Source organism: Caloenas nicobarica, chromosome 5 (genome assembly GCF_036013445.1).
Source record: "Caloenas nicobarica isolate bCalNic1 chromosome 5, bCalNic1.hap1, whole genome shotgun sequence".
Taxonomy (NCBI): domain Eukaryota; kingdom Metazoa; phylum Chordata; class Aves; order Columbiformes; family Columbidae; genus Caloenas; species Caloenas nicobarica.
In genome coordinates, this window is record NC_088249.1 from 10444485 (window position 1) to 10464562 (window position 20078).

General features: G+C 40.4%; 1 protein-coding gene across 12 annotated transcripts in view; it reads right to left on the reverse strand.

Annotated features, from left to right (window-relative positions):
- The window catches only part of MARK3 (microtubule affinity regulating kinase 3), a 64638-nt gene that overhangs the window by 37032 nt on the left and 7528 nt on the right, over positions 1–20078 (reverse strand). For 8 of the 12 annotated variants that reach the window (XM_065636832.1, XM_065636829.1, XM_065636824.1 and 5 more), the window contains exons 2-4: positions 18714–18752; positions 13361–13552; positions 7367–7420 (exon numbers count right to left, since the gene is read on the reverse strand). In XM_065636832.1, coding sequence (XP_065492904.1) covers positions 7367–7420; positions 13361–13552; positions 18714–18752 — 285 coding nt within the window. The remainder of the gene's footprint in view (positions 1–7366; positions 7421–13360; positions 13553–18713; positions 18753–20078) is intronic. The other 4 variants (XM_065636833.1, XM_065636831.1, XM_065636826.1 and 1 more) reach the window with 1 other exon arrangement.

Consider the following 20078-nt stretch of genomic DNA (forward strand, 5'->3'; position numbering starts at 1 on the left):
GAGCCATGGAATTAGCGTGCTACACAGGTGAAAGATCAACTGCTTATACCACACAAAGTGTTACCCAACTACACCAGCAAGGAGCAAGTTTGAAGGAGAGATGGGCAGGCAAGGCTCCCCCTCGGCCCTTCACAAGTCTTCTCACAAGGCAAGCGAGGCGCAGCAGCATCCAGCCCAGGGTCTGTCCCTGCAGCTCCGCTGACTCTCCAAGCCTGCTCAGCCAGGACAACGTGCTGAACGTACTTGCCAAAATTAACAGGGCAGAACACAAACGGTGTTTTCCTGACCCAACAATCCCCAGCAGACAGAAGAAACACCATCACTTCAAGGGTACAGTCTCAAATTCACCATCCACCTTCCCACGCAAGAGGACGGTACCACATCCCCGTCTGGAAGCACTGGTGTTAACCCAGACTGAGCACCAGGTCCAGGAAAGAATTCAACAGAAAATCTCACAGAACACACAATTCCCCAAAATAAACACACTCCATTTCCCAAGTTTTCTGTTGCAGCCCCCTTGCCCACCCCAGCACATCTGCTTTGGCAGGACAGGTGGTGAGGGAGCACAAGTGCCCACTTCAAGCTCAGGATAACACCAATGGTGCCACATCAGAAACCACACACTGATTGTAAGGAACTTGCTCCAAACCCTCCCACGACACCAATAGCCATGTCATGAGGGTCTTGCTTGAGTAGTTACTTCCAAAGAGCTCAACTTCGCCTGTCAAACAGAGTAAACTCTGTCCTTCTGCAACTGGACCACAATATGGGAACAACATTCGACAAAGCACAAACAAAAAAAGAGTCTGTCAACTATCAGCTGTTAATTATTTTTACCTCTGAAAACCCTCTTCTGCACAAGACGATTAAAAGATGCACATAAACCCGTAAGTGTAATACCAAAAATGCCACGGCTGTTGTTACTGTAATATAAACCATTGCTTTTAATCAAAGTCATTAATCGCAGATGAAGTAAAAGTAGTCCCACTTCTTCTCCCAGAAAAGACCCAAGATAAAAAATTATTACAAAAATTCTGAAGTGCAAATACTATTGTATTTGGAAAATCTAAATAATTATATCTTTCAGCAGTTCACTATATGGCAGTCAAGCGCGTAGCTGTTTTCCCTCCGCAGCTCCCTCCATGCAAGCCCAAGACTCCAGAGGGTTTCTGCTCTTAAGCCCTGATTATTTTCTAACAGCATGCTTCAAACCGTGGGAGTAATCAAGAGGTTTTGTTATCCATCTAATGCCAACTTCTACAGGAATACCAGTAACCCAGCAGATCATATTGATCTTAACTTGAAGAGACCGAAGCAGAACGAAAGCAAATAAGAGATAACAGCATTGTTATTAACAGTAAGGAAGCAAAAAGTGCTGCTGCAAGATTTGCCTCAGGTCAGATTTCAGATAAAGTGAAAACATTTAGTATGTCTACATGTATGACTAACGACTCAAAAATCTGTAGGTGTACTTGCTCAATAAAAGCAGAAAAAAAAAAAGGGAGACATAGGAAACAAACAGAAAACAACCAAAGAATCAACAAAATAACATCCTTGTGCATTTGTGTCTTTTAGTAAAATAAAATGTGAGGGCTGAGATTTAAATAAATAAGCGCGGGGGGAGGGGAAAGGGGAACACAATCTGGAAACCAGTTGTTCTAACCATTCTCTGCTTTCTGATGTTTCGCCGAAGGGTAAGATTTGGGCAGCATTCCCCATTGCACTGCCCAACAGACCTTCTGCCCCATGCTACAGCGACGGTGGTGAATGGCACACTGCCTGAACACACAAATACTTTCAATTATCTTATTATCATTATCCAGGTCTGTGCGTCTGACACTTCGCTAGATGACAAGCTGCCTAAATGCAATCGGGATTGACTGAACAAGTAATTTTTTGGCCATGCAAAATAGAGTTTCAAAAACTAAAGATGCATGTTTTCTTCCTCCCCCCCGCCAAGAGGTAAGTAAATTGCCTTTAAAAAAACCAAACCAAAACATAAACAAAAAAACCTATGTTATTTCTGGAGCTTTTTCATATATAATTAGACAAAGTAGACTACTTCGCCATCTCTCTCTGATCACCAGAAATTTCAGAGCAGTTGAAGCTATAGTAATTTATTTCTTATTTTTTATTCAGGTCAGCTGAACTGGTGTGTAGTATATTCTGAATACTCCACTAATACTTTCAATCATGGTTTATATAACTGAAAGCCTCTGCTCAGCTTTGAAGTTTTGAAGACAGTTTGCTTAATTCGCTCTCAATTGATTGCTGGTATCTTCCACTCTCAATACTCAGACAAAGCCTGATGGGTCAGACTCTCACCAAGGGCAACTCCGCTGCTGCACAGATAAAAGACCTTGGCTGTTATTCAGCTGTTAGTCTATCATCACCTCACCCACCTAAAAAAAAAAAGATATGTTTGCAGGATTACGTATGGGAATACAGGCAGTCATCATTGGTGCCATCGAACAAGAACAGTCAACCAAGGGCAATATAGATTAAGACAGTAAAAAAGAGGCCAAAATTCACAATATCATAATGTAAATGAATATATTCATTACTCTGTTTGTTTCTTTTAATAAAGTATGCTGACTTGGCTGGAGCGAGCTACTTGCTCCAGTTTTTGATGGTCTAATGTGATAAAGTCAGACTTATACCACATTTTGGGCTGCCCTAAATATAATGTTGGTCCACAAGACAACTACTCTGCATTACTAACCCCAATGAAGTATGTCAAAATGTAGCTTCTACATATGAGCCACTTGTTGAAGTGGGTGACTAGAAACAAGTTTTTTAAAAATAGACTATTTTTGTCTCAGAGGAAATGAAAAATAAAAATACTTGAGAACAGAATACAGCCACCACCAAATTCTTTATTAGAATGTTAGTTAGATAAATGCACTTCAGACTGTGCTCCTTTAGTCAGTCTAAATGTTACATGTAGCGTTTTGACACAGATAGCAACTTCCAGGGGGACATGCGCGAATGCTTGACACTGTATTATGTGTTATTGTCTATTTCTGATAAAGGAATAAAATGTAAAACATATAACTTCCATACGGTTTTCCCAGATTTTACTCCTCCAAAATATTATGTGCCTCAACTTCTAGCAAATGAAGTAGTAATTATCACCACACACTAACATTCATCGCAAACAGCCAGGTACGATAAAAGCCCACACGTCTGAGGTTCTATGCCACAGGAACGCTGAAGAAGGTGTAACATCAGAAGATGCAGCATGAAGGTTCTCAATCCAGAAAATAATTTTCTTAGTTTTAGGAACTTCATTGTCATTTTGAGATCATAGGGGCAGACAAACAACTGAAAACAGTGCTTATCAGTTTAATTTCTAATACCGAGATTAAAAACTACTCCCAACTTGTTGAATAGCTCACTTTCCGTCAACAGGAGCTCTATAAATGTTCCTAGGCAAAGACAAACATCCTTAGTCTGCCGAACAAATGGCTTTCAGCTTTGTTGTGGTCTGGTCCTTTGACTGTAAGCCACGTTAGATACTGGGAAAGAATTACATTTAATTAATGCTGCCGGCCAACAAACTGAGTGAAAAAAACCCAACAAACCAGCAATGGAAGCACAGACACATACTGAGTAATAATCTTGAATCAGTTTTACTTGAACTTCAATATGCTGACACATCTGGAACAAGGGAGCGAGGGGAAAGAAGGACCCACCTTTTAAGCCAGCTCTCTCTGAACACAGTGAAAGACAGAATGTGTGTTCCTGCATTAGCTATTGCAAAAGTTTCAGTAACAAATTATTTCAAAAATACAAAAAAGCCCCAAAGTTTGCTAAAAAGCAAGTCAGTACACTCGTCAGACATGGAGTGCAAACATATCCTGGCCTCCTTCCCCGCAAAGTGGGGGCTTTTCCCAACATCTTGTCCCAGGCCAGCTTGAGCTTGACCTGGTGTATTAGGGCGCTCCTGGTAAGTGCTCACTGAAACATGCCCTACATATGATTAGGAGCCTCAAGCAGGAAGCTTTTACACAATACAAGTTTGCCTCAAACAAACCACAACTTGAAAACAGAAAAAACACTTTTTATAAACAGAAAAGCCTGGGAATTTGAAATTCTCAGCCCTTTCTTGCAATTTTTAAAATACCGATTAAGCCATAGTCAGAAACATGGTCCGTGTTAAAATTGATGTTTAAGAACTCTAAAATGCTTTAACAAAAAAATGGCCAAAACAAGTGGCAAAACATCTGCACACAACAAACAAAAATATTTGGCTGAGGAGCCAAGGTCTAAAAAAGGAAATGAGAAATGATTTAATGCTATTACGTGGGCTCGGTAAAAAAAACCTTGCATATAATGGCATTGCTAATTCAAAAGAAAAAAAAAACAAACAAACTTTTTTGTTTTGTTTTGTTTAGGAGGAAGTGAACTACTGTAGCATCAGCACTTGTTTCCAGTGAGACCGATATTCACTGGAACTGGGTACACAAGTACTTTTGCGGAGAGCAGTGATCATGACTAACACCACCAGCATGGGAAAAAAGCTCTAAGAACTCCCTTTTCTTTCAAAGCAGGGAAGTACCGCTTACAGTTTCCTTTTTGCTAAGAAAGAGCAGCAGAGTAGTAATTAGGTCCTAAAAGAACAGCTCAGAGTCCCTGCGTGTGGCTACCACAGACTTACTCAGCGGTGGAGAAACCTGACTCTTGCACGTGGAGCTGTGGGGACTGCAGCTGCCCAGAGCTCGCTGTGGGGAATACCAAGAATTACTGCTCTGGAAAGCAAAGCAAGGCCTTAACGAGGTTAACTTCGTTCTGGCAGCTAGAATCACAGAATCATTTCAGTTGGAGGAAACCCTCAGGATCATCGAGTCCAACCATAACCTAACTCTAGCACTAAACCATGTCCCTAAGAGCCTTGTCTAAACGTCTTTTAAACACCTCTAGGGACGGTGACTCCACCACTTCCCTGGGCAGCCTGTTCCAATGCCTGACAACCCTTTCTGTGAAGAATTTTCTTCTAATATCCAATCTAAACCTCTCCTGGCACAACCTGAGACCATTTCCTCTTGTCGTATCACTTGCTACTCGGGAGAAGAGACCAACCCGCTCCATCCTACAACCTCCTTTCAGGTAGTTGGAGAGAGCGACAAGGTCTCCCCTCAGCCTCCTTTTCTCCAGGCTAAACAGCCTAGTTCCTTCAGCTGCTCCTCATCAGACTTGTGCTCCAGACCCCTCACCAGCCTTGTTGCCCTTCTCTGCACTCTCTCCAGCACCTCAATGTCTTTCTTATGATGAGGGGCCCAAAAGTGAACACAGGATTCAAGGTGGGGCCTCACCAGTGTCGAGTACAGTGGCACGATCTCTTCTCTAGTCCTGCTGGCTGAAGTATCGGTTTGATGACGTAATACAAAGAAATCAGAACCAGCAGCCTTTAATCACCGTTTGTGTTCCCCACCTAAGGACGAGCAGGCTACATGGCTCTGCCGCAGCTGAGACACCATACACCACACCCTCTTCTCAGCACGGTCCTTCCCGCCCCACCAGACCGCAAATATTTTATTGGTCTCTCCAGAAGTGCAAGATCTGAAGCATTTCCATCTTAGCTGGCAAGGGTTTGCAAAAAAAACCAAACAGAAAAAAACCAACAAAAAAACAACCAAAACCTTGATTGTGCAAAATTGTTAAGTATTGCATTGCACGTTCACTCTGCTTACTATGACAAGCAGGCATTTAATTTTAAGAAAATTACTTTCAGTTTTTGAATTGAGAACACTGACATATCTTGTGAAATCTTTTCTGTGCTCATGTAACAAATGAGCTTAGAGAGAGCACATTAGCAATCTCGCTCCCCAAATCTGATCTGATTTCTATCATGCTCTTTTGTACTATTCTTCCAGACTCCCATTTAAGAAACTCAGTGGGAGACAAGACCAATTAACAAATCACACTTTCTACTCTAATTTTATAAATAAAAACGACATTACAACAGAGATGGAGACACGAGTGGACACTTAGCAGGCAGAAACCCAGGAACCGAAGGGCCAAGAAGCAAACTTCCAGCTTGTGGCTTTGCCAACTGAACACCTGTGAGTCGTACAGAAGGTTTGCTTTGTTCCTGGAACATGAGCTCCAGCTAGCATTATGGTCCAATCTCAAGATAACGCCATATGAAGGATTAAGATTTTACATTTTTGTCTAAAAACACGGCCTCTCTACTTTTCTCTGACCATTTTTCCCATGCCCTGGCCCCTTCATACCACCCAGCTTTTGTTTCTTTTTCAAGTCTTTCAAGCATTTAACAATTTTTTCAGGTATTCCAAGTCACACAGATCTGCCACACCAATCAACTTTATCTAATCCATCATATTATCTAATTTGTATTTAACTTCCTCCCTGCTTACCCAGAAATTACCAATAACTTAATGGATTAAGCTGAAAAAATTCTGAGAAAACTGGAACCATATCACCTACTTTTACCCAGTCAGTAGGAAATTGTTACCTGCTCAGACAACAGAGACTTTCTTGCACAGGTTGTTCTTTGACTCTCGACCAAACTGTATAATGTAAGAACTTGTGTATTTCTCCAATTTACTTTTGCACCATTAATTTTGATAAAAACATCTAGTCACATGATCCTTTTAGTATTTGTATAAAATCCAAATGTGTATATTCTCCCATTTACTCTGGTTATGCCATTTCATTTTGTTTGCAGGTAAGTTCTGGGTATTCTCTCGTTCAAACAGAAATATGCAAGGAGCTTTTTAAATCAAAGTACTCAAAAGTAAATAAAAAGCCTTTGCAGCACTTAAGAGGACAGAGTTAGAAAAGTCCTAGGTAAAAGTGACATTTAAATGTACTTCCTGCAGGCACTCCAAAGCAGACTGGCTTGATGAAAGAGTACGATTTATCACTACTTACTAAAATAGATAAGGCGATACAACTGTAACAGCACATTAAACATGTGAGGCTAGAGGGAAGAAACCAGAATAGCCATGCTCCAATTTGTCCCATAAAACTGCAGCACCTTTGCTGCTGTGAACTACGTGAAAGGCATACACACTGCCTGGCCTCCAGTTCAGAGGCAGTATTTTCGAGGTCAGTTTAAGAAACTGAATATAAGCTTTGTACTTATAAGTTTAACAAAGTGACCAGCATGAAGGAGACACAGTGTATGACACCACACCACGAAGGTCCTCTCTACAGAGTTAGTCACACTTGGGAGATAAAAGAAGTGGCTGATACAAAACTAGTCAGTAAATACAGTAATCAGATGTGTACAAGGTGCAATGCTTCAGATCCTCCAGCACAGGCACCCAGGGTTAATGGAAGGAGGTGGGAAAATGAAACAAGTTATAATCCAGTTGAAAGATTAAATGTAAAAACCTACCTTTTGTAGACTAGTTGGGTTCAGCTGTGTTTTGTCAATTATTTTTATGGCAACCTAAAGGAAGAGTTCATAATCAGTATTTTCCATATGGACAATGCAGCATTATTACAAGATGGTCAAATCCAGTAACAGAAATGGAAAACATGAAAACTACACAAAACCCATTCAAGCTTCTTCAGAAAATTATGTACTTGTATTTAAACTAAAAACATTTGGAATTAACTGCTGAAATGTAATTTACTTCTACTGCAACAAACTAAACAGGAGAGTGGAAAAAACCCTAGTATTTTAAGCATATTAAGATGAGAGAAGCTCACTTAGTCTTTTGATTGACATTAAGACCATCACACTTATTACAGTGGAAGCTCCAACACCAGACGGGGCCCCGATAGAGAACAATGTGCCTTCAGAAAGTATTTACACAGTGTAATTACACAACAGATTACACAGTACTGACTGGGCACTGACAGTTTGTGAAGATGCTTCTAAAAGTACAGATTTCAGAGCAAACTGAAAGTAATTCTACGCAGATTTTACAAGGACTAAGTTCACCTTTGGAAATTCACTGAATATTTTAATCAATTATTTGCTCCCTGATGGATATGAAAAGAAAAATCACTTGTGCATTAAAAAAAAAACATTGGCTGCAGTAAAACAATTTGGGCAAGTTCATTCCTTTACTGGTTCTCATCTTCTTGGTAAGTACTGCACAGAAATATTGAAGAACAATGTAAAAATTTCTCAAAATAATCAAAATAGAAATTCAGTACTATGGTAACTAGTTCCAAACTGAAGATTGGAGGCAATGAACAGGCAATAGAGATGAGCTCCAGTACAAGACAATTTGGATACAGGATGAGTTAGAAGAGGAAATGGGAATCTTTCTAGAATTATGTGCCAATTGGTATTTTTCCTTTCTAAATTAGAGACTAAACATGCCAGAAAAAACTACAGAAGCCAAGGAGATGGTGCCTCTCAAAGAGACAAGATGCTGCAACTCAGCTGATTATAATACCTTGCTGGTGCAAAGCAAGGGCTTTCAATTCCCCTTGAATTTTTGGCTCAAACAGTTGATGCTGCTCCTTCCCAAGCCACAGCTCCCATTTCTCTGCCTCACTTCGTGCTGTCTTTGTCACTTGATTAACTTGGGGTTGGCAACATATGGAATAAAGAATATCTTAGATCAAAGTAAATTTATATCCCTACATTCAAGTGCAAAAACACATGGATGGATCATCATGATGGAGAGGGCAAGAGGGGAACAGAGTGTTCAGTGCTTGGGTGAATCACAGAATTATATGATGGATACGGTGTTTTCTGAAACTGAGATTCAAGACTTATTTTGAGCCCTTCTAGATGCAAGATACGATGAGAAGTCACCAAGAAGCCATCTAAGAATATATTTGCTTCAGGGAGTGTTTTTTTCTAAGGTATGCTACTGAAATTAAAGATCACTATTTCCTGAGGCAAAATTCCATTACAAAATCTTGAGAAATCTCTTCAAAAATACAAACAAACGCATTAAGCAATAGGTATTTTTAAATCAGCAGCTGTGTACGAAACCAAGCAAGATTTTTATCTCTACCTTTTTACCTACTGCTGTAACGTAGGTAACAAAGTTATTCACTTCCTGCAATCTCTTACAAATCCGTGCTGGATGCAGAGTGGCCGCTGCATTTTTCAACAGCAGATAATGTTATCTGAAAGTCACCCCATGTCCCAAGACTACCTATGCCACAGAGGATGGCTGTTTGCTTGGTAAGTGCATTCCACTCAGAAGAAGTTGCATTTCTGTTCTGAGTTCTACCATTCAGGTGAATCTTTGAAAGACGTAAACTTGTTTCAGTCCACAAAGTCTTAAGGTATTTGGTTTCTGCAAAACACAGCTGAACTCTCTCACGGTGCATCGGGGCCAGATGATCAGAGAGGTCTCTGACACTGGCAAACAAATCCAGCCCTGGAGGTACAGGGAAGGTACACACCTCGGTTTTCTGAAAGGCAGACTCATCGGCCTGTTCAGGGCACTAATTATGGCCTCAAAGGTGGGATGAATTTAGAGAATTCCTACCCACTTGAACACCGAGAGAACACTGTGTTAACACGGACTGAGAGCTTGAACCCATCATCAGAACACAGAACAATTTCAGGTGCCTTGATAAGGTCTCCAAATCACAGGCAAAGGGATCCCACCCTCAAGAATAGTTCTGATGAGCCTGAGAAAGAAAATTCTCTGTTTCACTAAGCACAGTTACTAAAGCAACAAATTGCCTTCCAAAGCAGAAACTTTGCTCTCTACACAAAGTGAATCTGGAACGATTTCAAGCATTGTGTGCTATGGCCAAGGTTGGAAGAATGCAAGTCCACATACACCGTTACACTGCTGCATCAGCCATGATATTCCACGCGAGATCATTAGTAGAATTAAAATTAACTTTGCTTTCATTGTTCATAATAACATGACTTAAAACATTCCTCCGACATGGCTTGAATTAGAGAGTTAAAGCAATCAGAACGAAGTTGAGACATTGAGCAAACTGGCCAAACTGCCACCATTCAGAATGTTTTCTCCTTCTTAAATTCCACTTTTTCCAAGGGAAGAACAGAAGGAAGATGACAATAGATTCCTGGGAGTCGGACTTGAATCCTAAAATAATCCTGTCTCACTAGGAAACTTCAACTTTCTGGCTATTAACCGAACACATGCCTTTAACAAACAGAAGGATCCATATATTTTTGGCTGTGATTTCAACCACTTTGGTAACAGCAAAAGGTAGTTTTATCTTTTAGATTAATTTTGGCAAGTATGGAAAACTTGCCAGAGGAAATAACCTTTGATAAGCCACAACAGAAAACACATGGCTTAAGGTCAAAGATACAAAAGCAGATTTACAGTGAAGATTCTCAGTTTCAAAAGGGCAAACAAACTACAAATAAAACTCTCCTAGACAGAGGATCTGGAAAGAGTGTGTTTCCAAACTCCAGCTGCATTGCAGTGGAGCTGACCCTCCCTCCAGACCTCTGCCGTGAGCAGAAGGCCACGCACTTCTCGGCACTACAATTCAACCCTCTCAAGTTAGGTTGGTGTTCTGATCACCCCCTAAAAGGCCAAACATTTCTCCCTTTCCGTAACTTGAGGCTGGGCTCTCATCACACATCCTGCAGACACACAAAAGATGGAAATGAAAAAGAGTCTTGGAACTTACTCCAGCTGGAGACATGAAAGCTGTATCTCAGGCAACAGGAAAATTCATGGGGAAGGGCTCCAGATGTAAGGAGATGAACAGCTACCCCAGAAGAATGCTTGAACAAACACACCCTCCTACCAAGAAGTGACAGAAAAGTGCTGATCTGCTGCATGATTTAGAAGTTAATCGGCACAGAGATATAAAGAAGGAATTCTCATAAAAGTGAAATTGAACCGGACACTTAAAAGGACATTAAGAACAGCCACACAGATAACGAAGACAAGTAGGGTTCAAATACAGCAAGGATACAGTAGAGATGAAAACTCATTTAAGCACGACTCCCAGACCTCAAGCATTTTATTTTAGGTTTTGGTACATAAGATGGAAAAAAGAAGAGGAACAAAGACAGGACGGCCAGAAGGAATGAGTGTGTAAAGCAGGAAATCCCAAATTCAGGAAGATGAGTGGCTGAGGCCAGACTGAAAACATTATCCTGGAATTCTTAAGAGTGACAGGTTTAAAGGCAAAAGAAAAAAGGCATTATTGTAGCAGAGATTTCTAGTATCTATCAGGAACAAAACAGCAGCACAAGCTTAGAAATTATCAGACTTTTTTTTTCCCCCTAGTAGAGCCACTTACCACAAAATTATTGACTTGAAACTTTCAGAGAAAAAATAGGGGGACAGACAGAAGGGTTAAACGGAATGTATGTTCCCATAGTTAATTGTGCTGATGGAAACACACAATATATGACTATCTGGACTATTGTAAAGCCTCATCTAGGAGGATGCATGGAAATTATAGAATTAGATAAGCTGAAATGTGCACAGAGCTTTTTTAAGTTAAAAAAACGGCTAAAGAGATATCAGGTTGGAAATAAATGAGTAAGAGTTTTTCAAGGACAGGACTTGGGAGCGATCTTGTTTAATATCTGTATCAGTGGCCTTGGGGCATGAGAAGTCAAGCCATAATGATTAAGTCTGCTGAAGGAGTTAAGAGGCACGATCGAATACAATGGAAAACTGATATAAACAACCTTGGAGGTGAGTTAGCAAAGAAACTGAGATTCAACAAAGTACAAGGTGCTGTTGCTGATCACAACCAAAATACATCAACGTGACAGCCACAAAAGAGGTTAGCACAATCTAAAGACTGATCAGATGAAGACTTCTGTAAGGCCAAGGGTAAATTAATGACACTGGGGAAATTGTTATCCAGGATATTGTGAACCATTCTGGTCATACGCATCTAAAATTAGTAATTATTATTAATGCTGTACAGTTCACCTGGCAAGAAGAGAAACTTTTACTCATCTCTCTTACAAGGGAAAAAAAAAATTTAAAAAAGTTCAAGACATTCCTATAAAACTAGCTTAATTGTTCCCTTTAAAGGAAGGCCACTTATTCTAGGTAACCAGGACCAGTGGTCGCATCCTGGAAAGCATTTATTCTTGGATCTGACTGAATTACATCTATTCCATGAGAGTTGAAGAAACCTAGTACTTACATCTTTCCAAATTTGGCCAAAGATTTTACACTGTCACTTTATTTGTTGGAATTTCCAACAAAAATAATGAATGAGAGGTCAACAGACAGTTACATGCAAGTAAAAGAAAATAAACTCCAATTTTTACAAAGCAATGTGTGATACAATACCTATCTCCAACTCCTATACCTATAACAATAGCAAAGAAATACTAAGCAAGTATTTGGCTTTCCTGTGTTAATTATCAGCAAGAGGAGGAGTGAACTTAAGTGGAAAGCAATTAATCAAAAACTTTGCCTACAAACGAGCACTGACTTTAACACCAGAAGACAACTGCTGATCACCAGAACTGTCAGCTTAAAAAAAAACCCAAAATCCCTCCCAACAACTTTTGCAAAATGATGTCCCCACTCTTCCTCCTACTGCTACTGAACTCTGTATCAGCTCAGAAAAAAACATTCCCTTAAAGCGCTGCAGTCAACCACATAGCTTTCTTTAGAAGTCCTTGCCAGTATCAGCAAACATTTACTCCATTAGACAGGTTTGGCAAGAAAAGGTCAACAAGGTGTTTCTCCCTTTTTCAGTATGTAGAGTTGCTATTAATAAAATAGCACCAAGAAACACCCTCTTGTAACAAGCAAACAGGACTATAGCTCACGAAATCAGAACCACCATTAAGTGCAAGTTATTAATTGCATTGCAATGGCATGCAAGAACTAATTATGGAACTGAGAAGAGATAGAAGAGAAAGCTTTTCTCTACCACACAACACTGAGCAGCAGACACAAAAACCAGCTCTGAACAAACTGGAGAGTCTTCCTGAGGCTGTCGAGCACTGCAGACACTAGAACTCCTGGGAGATACATCGCTTTGGGAAGAAAATACCACATTTGGGCTACTCAGACCATAATCAAGAAAATATATTTATATCGGTTCTCATTGTTGGCTTCCCCTCCAATACAGCCCTGCATGGTGCAGTATGGAGACATCAAGAGGCAGTCTTTCCAGCAAGCTTGTTTAATTGCTATCTATTGAGACCTTTTTTGGGAATGGAGGATTTAGCACAGAATTCTAGTAAAAAACGAACACAATTCAGCTGGACAGGGACTTGTCAAAAACACAAATTTAAGAGACCATTTTCAAGGGAAATTGTTTTGTAATCACTACTAAAAAAATACAGTTTCCCATTTCTATTTTTTTTCTACATCAGTGGCAAGATCTCTAGTAAAAATGTGCTAAATGTTCACAGTCTTACATGATGCTATCCTAAGAGAACCTTCACACCTACTGCAATTCCCAACTGTTTACACCCATACCACTTTACCTCTCTGCCAGTTAGGATGTGCCTTGCCAGTTTTACTTTTGCAAAATTCCCCTTTCCAATCGTTTTAAGGAGTCTGTAATTTCCAATGTGTGGCTGCTCATCTGCGCAGGAGGCTATAGAATTCCTGCAGCGAGCTCCAGAGCGCCCAGTTCGAGAGGAAACTTCCTGCCGTCCATCTCCATGGGACGTGTGCTGAAATAAAAACATACAGATAAGGCCAGGAAATAAAGACAAAACACATAAATGATGAGAAGCATGCAACATTCAAAACCATTAGCAACTCCTTTGAAGAAACCTTCAAAGCACCCAACTCAAACTTCAGATTCACGCTGAACTTTGCTCTGCTGGGGACAATAAAGAGGTTCCCAATTCATAATCCATTTCATCACCTGGTAAAGACCAAGTGGAACATCACCTGAATTGCAGCAATAGTTCAGCATTTTTAAGTAACTTATGTGGACTGCCAAATCAGTTATGGAACATGGAGGTTCCATATTTTTTCCCATTTGCATTACTATGCCTAACCAGAGCAGGAAAGCCTTTGGAAAGGAGATGTGAAGAATGCTTTTCCAAAAGCACACACAGTAAAATGTTCACCCTTATTGGATAGTTTAATACTACTGACTAAATAATAAAAGGGCTTTTTTCTCTTGTACTAGACTCCTGTTCCTACAAAACCTCATGACTGAAAATACCCAGGATGCCCTGGAGAACAAGGAAAGAAACCTTACCTAATTGTATTGAAACCTCAGATATTCAATAGACTGAGCACCAGCTACAGAGATCTGAGACACTGCCTGCAACCTGTTACATTCCTTTCACTCAGTTTCCTTGAACACCTCTTAACTGCAAAAATTAATGGGTATATATCATACCTATAATAGTCTTTATTCACTAGATCACACGGTTAAGATAACAGTGAAGTATTTTTTCATTTCCCAATAGAGAGCCTGCTTATGAACAAGCAGGTACCCTCATGTACCTTAGTTCTCAACTCACAGCTGAGGTCTACACACCAACTTCACAAATTCAAGTATTAGTCAGAAATGCTCAGTAGTTTGCAAGTGTGGAGCAAATAAAAGTTCAGCTACACAGAAGATGACAGGCTAAATTTACAGCCATCCCAGAAATCCCAGGTCTTGCTCTTCTACTACTCCTCCGGCTGAAACCCAACAGGGACAATGAAAAATCCAGCATACGGCAACACTTGGTCTGAAAAATCACTGTAGCATAAAGATGTGAGATTGTAACTCAAGAGTTAACAACCATGGTACAGGCATAAATGAACAAATCCATGCTTGCATGGCACTTGGCAAGTTTCACACTCTATTTAATAACCTGATATAACTTGGTGACCATATACTCTGGCATCTTAAGTTTCTTGTTTTATAACTTGAGTGCAACAGCTGTGATTAAATTATTTTTAAAAAGACATTAATTTCATTTAAGAATTGCTACTGATAAAAGTCTACAGCAATTCTTGGAAAATTGTTTCAATAGTTACCATTAAAAACAAACACACTGTGGTGCATATCATGTTTTAGTATCAATCTGGCTTTAGCTTCTCCTTATTCCATGGTTACTGCATTGTTACCAGATTTGTACTTCCCATATAGGTACTTAATTACTATGATCACATTACCCCTTCCCTTTAATACGTTATATAAATCTCTGTATCTATCTCCCTAAAAAGGTTGCTGTAAGAATAATAAAGAAAACATTTCTTGTGGGTCTTTTCAGAACTCTCTCCTATATTTCCAACACTGACCCTAACACCTTTTAACACTTACAGCTTCCCATACCTTTACCACACATGATGACTTTCATTCCTGGTTCCTTACATGCATGATCTCACATCTGGCTGAAGTGAAATACAGAGGTTCCTTGCATGCAGGTTATTACATGTTCCCAATGACTGGCCCATCCTGCCCTATTTAGTATGCCAGCAATCTTTATCCTAGTTTTCAGGAGCAGTACACATCTCTTCCAAACCACTAATAACTGGCAAAGGAACAAGAAGCACACCCATAACAAGATCCAGTAAAAATTCAATGCTTGATAACAATTAATTTTTCTCAATAATATATCAAGACCTGTTACAAATGGGTAAGCATTTATCAATCAATAATTCTCAAGCAGGGGAAGGACAATGCAAGTTGCCCAGCTGAAGAAACTGCTAAAGTGAAATCCTGTCTCAATAATGTCACTGTTTTGCATGCCCTTAATGCCAGGCTGGTTGTTCAGGTCACCTTATTTACCCCTGTACATACCAACACAGCAGTGCCAATCCTCTATACTTCCCTAAACTTTGACTTGTAACTAACCTTGTGGCACATAATGCAGAGAACTTCTCTGTCAGCTTCTTTGGTACCTTCAAGTATCAAGTTATTCAGAACAGCAAGAAAAAAAAAAAAGCAACAACTGCTGATGCTAGACGCTAACATCCTCCTACATTGCTACCCCCAGCAATCAGGAACTGGGACTTGGGGGTACTGGTGGGTGAAAGATCGGTCAGGAGCCAGCAACGTGCGCCGGCAGCCCAGAAGGCCAACTGTATCTTGGGCTGCATCAAAAGGAGCGCGGCCAGCAGGTGGAGGGAGGTGATTCTGCCCCTCTGCTCCGCTCTGGTGAGACCCCACCTGGAGTGCTGCGTCCAGCTCTGGAGCCTCAACACAGGACAGACATGGACCTGTTGGAGAGGGGCCAGGAGGCCACAAAAATGATCAGAGGGCTGGAACAGCTCTGCTGTGAGGACAGGCTGAGAGTTGAGGTTGCTCAGCCTGGCGAAGAGAAGGCTCCAGGAAGACCTTATTGTGGCCTTTCAGTACTTAAAAGGGGCCTTTAAGAAAGATGGGGACAGACTTTTTAGCAGGGCCTGTTGTGATAGGACATGGGGCCATGGCTTTAAACTGAAAGAGGGGATATTCAGGCTAGACACAAGGGAGAAATTTTTTACGACGAGGGTGGTAAAACACTGGCCCGGGTTGCCCAGAGAGTTGGTAGATGCCCCATCCCTGGAGACATCCCAAGCCAGGCTGGACAGGGCTCTGAGCAACCTGATCTGGGTGAAGATGGCCCTGCTTGTAGCATGCAGGTTGGACTAGATGGACCTTTGAAGGTCTCTTCCAATCCAAACTGTTCTATGATCCTATGATTTTATGTTCTGTACAGGGCCACAAGGATCTTTCCTGGATATATTAGGGGAATGCTCACTTCTACTTCGAGTACAGCATCTGGGAAATACAGCTGTGCTACTTACATTGCACTACACTGAACTGATAACCTACCTGGGAAAAAGAAGCGCATCAGAACTCTTCAGCTGACAGCCCTTCCACACCTGGGCACGTGGCACAGGGACACAAGCTGGCTTCAGCAAGAGCCCACTTAACTCCAAGCAGACCTTATTCACGTTGGCTCTCCAGCAGACAGAGTCAACAAGGTGGTCGCTTTTGAACCACACAGCTGGCTCTTAGAACAGAGTACCTGGGTCTGTGCTGTCTTTTGCTTGAACTAATAAACTGTGTTAGACTCGAGCTGGCTTATGAGGCAGTTGAGATGTGGGCATCAAGTACCACGTACTCCCAAACCAGAGAAACTGTGTACAGGTTATTCAGAACTGTTCTTACTCATATCTCATTTTACTTAAACAATATTAGGTAAAAGAAATATTCTGTTATGCTAACAAATTCTATTCCACAAATCAAACCACCTCAGTTGATATATCTTGCGAGTTTCACTGTCCTCTGTTGAGGAATGACTTCTTGTGTCCTATCTTTTTTTACGCTTTCTAGCTTTGCACTTAACAGCCGTGAACTTATTCAGACTAGTGTTGGTAAATTTAACACAATCTTCTTATATGGAGGTTTGCATTTCCACCTTAATCCAGATTATTTCTTTTCAAGAACAAGACCTTCTTCCAGCTGTGGTTTTGAATATGAAGTTGTGTCTTCCTAAGCAGTTCAGTTCTCCCCAAATTACCTGCTCGTAGCTGTGTTTCACGGTGTAGAAACACATATCGAACACAAACCATATCTAATTTGGACTTTATTTCCCTTCGCAAAGTAAGTCTATCAGCAAGTCTTTTCTCTGTCAAATACAAGGTTATCATACTGAAGAGAACACAAGCTTTCTGAAAACTGCAGAAAACAGCTTCCCAGCTTCAACATGGATTTTCTTTTGCTTATGGAAATGAAGGAAGAAGAGGGCTTGGTAGCATGTAGTACTAAAAGGCATAAACTCAAAACTGAGTAGAAGTGTTTCTCCCACCCAAATCTTGTTCAAGAAGCCATGATAGGAAGATGGGAAGCTAAATGGTGTAGGCAAAAAGCAAAAATATAGATGGTCTAGGAAAAGTTCAAGTCATGCATGGGCTTGTATAGCATTTGGCTGTACTCAGCTACTTCCTAGGGTAGTTGCCTTGGCAGCTACTTTCATGCAAGAAAACCATCACCACAGATGAACAGCTCCAATCTCAGCCCAGAGAAATAGCAACCACATCCTCTGCTCCAAATGGAGGTGCAGGTCATTTGTCTTTTGCCAAGCAGACTCTCAAAACCCCCACCCCCAAAGATTCTGTTCAATTTCAGGTTTCTTTCCCAGGTGCACATTTACATGGCTTCAATAAGAAAGTGGGTTGGTCTTAAAAAAGTAAAATTTAAGACAAGCATGTGTAGTAAGTCTCCATACACTGTGGTGGGTGAGCTGTACTGCCTGGAGGTGCATTCTGTGTAAGGGTAACACTTGTTCATGACACTCACTATGGCTGAGGGAATCCCAAAAAACCTATCTCCACCCAAAGAAAGACCATTATACTGCAGAAGGGGAACTGAAGACTGGATGTTTCATGCAGCTTCAGACCAGCCAGAGTCACCATCTCTTTTAAAAGAAAAGTCACCTGAAATCCACTCATGACAAGAAAGCACTTTATTATGTACCCTGCCATGCATCAGGTTCATTTCAAAATCTTTTAAATAATTTAAAGGTTTCAGTGGGGGTTTTTTTTGTTGTGGTGGGCAGGGTTTTTTTTGCCTTTTTTTTTGGTTTGGTTTGGTTTTTGTTTGGGTTTTATAAGTTCTGTTGTTGGTGGTGGTTTTGTTTTGTTGGTTTTTTTCGGGTTTTTTTTTGTTTGTTTTTCACTTAATAGGAGAGTTCCCTAAAAAACCTATCCATTTTCAAGCCAACAAGACAACCTGTCTCATTTAAAAAAATGTATTCTCTTCCTCCCCAAAGCCCCACCCTTGTATTACTCAACCCAGAAGGAAATGGAGTAAAACAACTCCATTTGGGAGACTTCGCTGCGAGGGAGGGACTGAGCCTAAGACCAACTATATTTGGAACACAATGTAAAACCCACCTTTTCGCAAAAGCCTTCCCCCAATGATGAGCCGACATCCTTTCATAGCCAGATAATGATTAGCGTGAAGAGAAAGAAAAAGAAAAGAAAATAAAGTAAAAAGCAAATGAAATATGAAGGTGCCAGTAACTGAGATTTTTGGGGTAGATGTTAGCTTTATCAAGTATGTGTATGGCTAGAGATATCTTAACGTTCAGAGCATTAGAAACACACAGGGCAGAGGATGACTAGTATCAAGGTTCTTATACTGCTTAAGAAGGTGCCGACAGCTGAGAAAAACCTGGAAAAGACACAATCTGATATCCATTTGAAGAGCTGAAAAGCATTAAGAAATCAGAATGCCCAAGACCTGCAAAAATCTATGTTTATTTACAGTAAGTAGGGAGCTTTCTTTGTAAAACAGGGAGGACAAACGGTTATCAACTTTTTTTTTAAGCATTTATTTTATACAATAGTGAGAACTACCTTCCCATCAACAAAATGAACTAATAAAATGTAATCTTACGGAAGTCTCTAGAAACACTTATTACCTTAGCTTTTACCTCATCTTTGTATGAAATACAAAGTGATATTATAAAATTTCTTTGAAAGCTGTCAGACCAGTAACAATAGTAATAGCCTCATTCAATTCAGCACTTTTAATTATAATAAGAAAAAATTGTACTTAAAGCCTATCCCTTGCAACGTTAATCTAAACATTCCAGGGCACAATGAACATTTGGGAGACTTCATTACCCTACCCTGGGCACGCAACATACAAATATGTGGTAATTTCTGGCTGCACACTCCACACCAGCACTCTTATTTATAGAAAAACTTACCAGGAAACATACAATTTTTTAAAACACAAAAATATTTTAAATGAAACATGAATACAAATTTCACTGCAGCCCTTTCTAACAATGTGTCGTATTTTATTTCCCATTTATCATTAACATCTTTAAGTACAACTCAGCGTAAGAGAAAAAAGGTTAGCCCTCAGGATGTTCACAGAGGTAGCGTCTTATTGTGCAGATATATCCCTGGAACAGCACAGCAGGGCATCCTGCGACTGCTGACGAAGGAATTCTACTGGAAAGTCAAAGCACAGACATTTCTGGCAACCACCAAGAGGTGTCACAGCAAACACTCAACCACAATTGTCTATATACCAGTTACTACTCTGGGAATCCCTAAGTCATCACGTATTATAAAATACCATATTATTTTCCTATATTATAAAATTGGAAGATGTCAGGTGAAGACGTCCTGTACTTGTCCTGATTTTATTTCCCTCCTACCCCTGACCAGGGCACAAATAAGCACAGGGAGCAAGGTGGATTTGGTCAGACCCAGCATGCCCATGTCAATGTTAGCATAACCAAC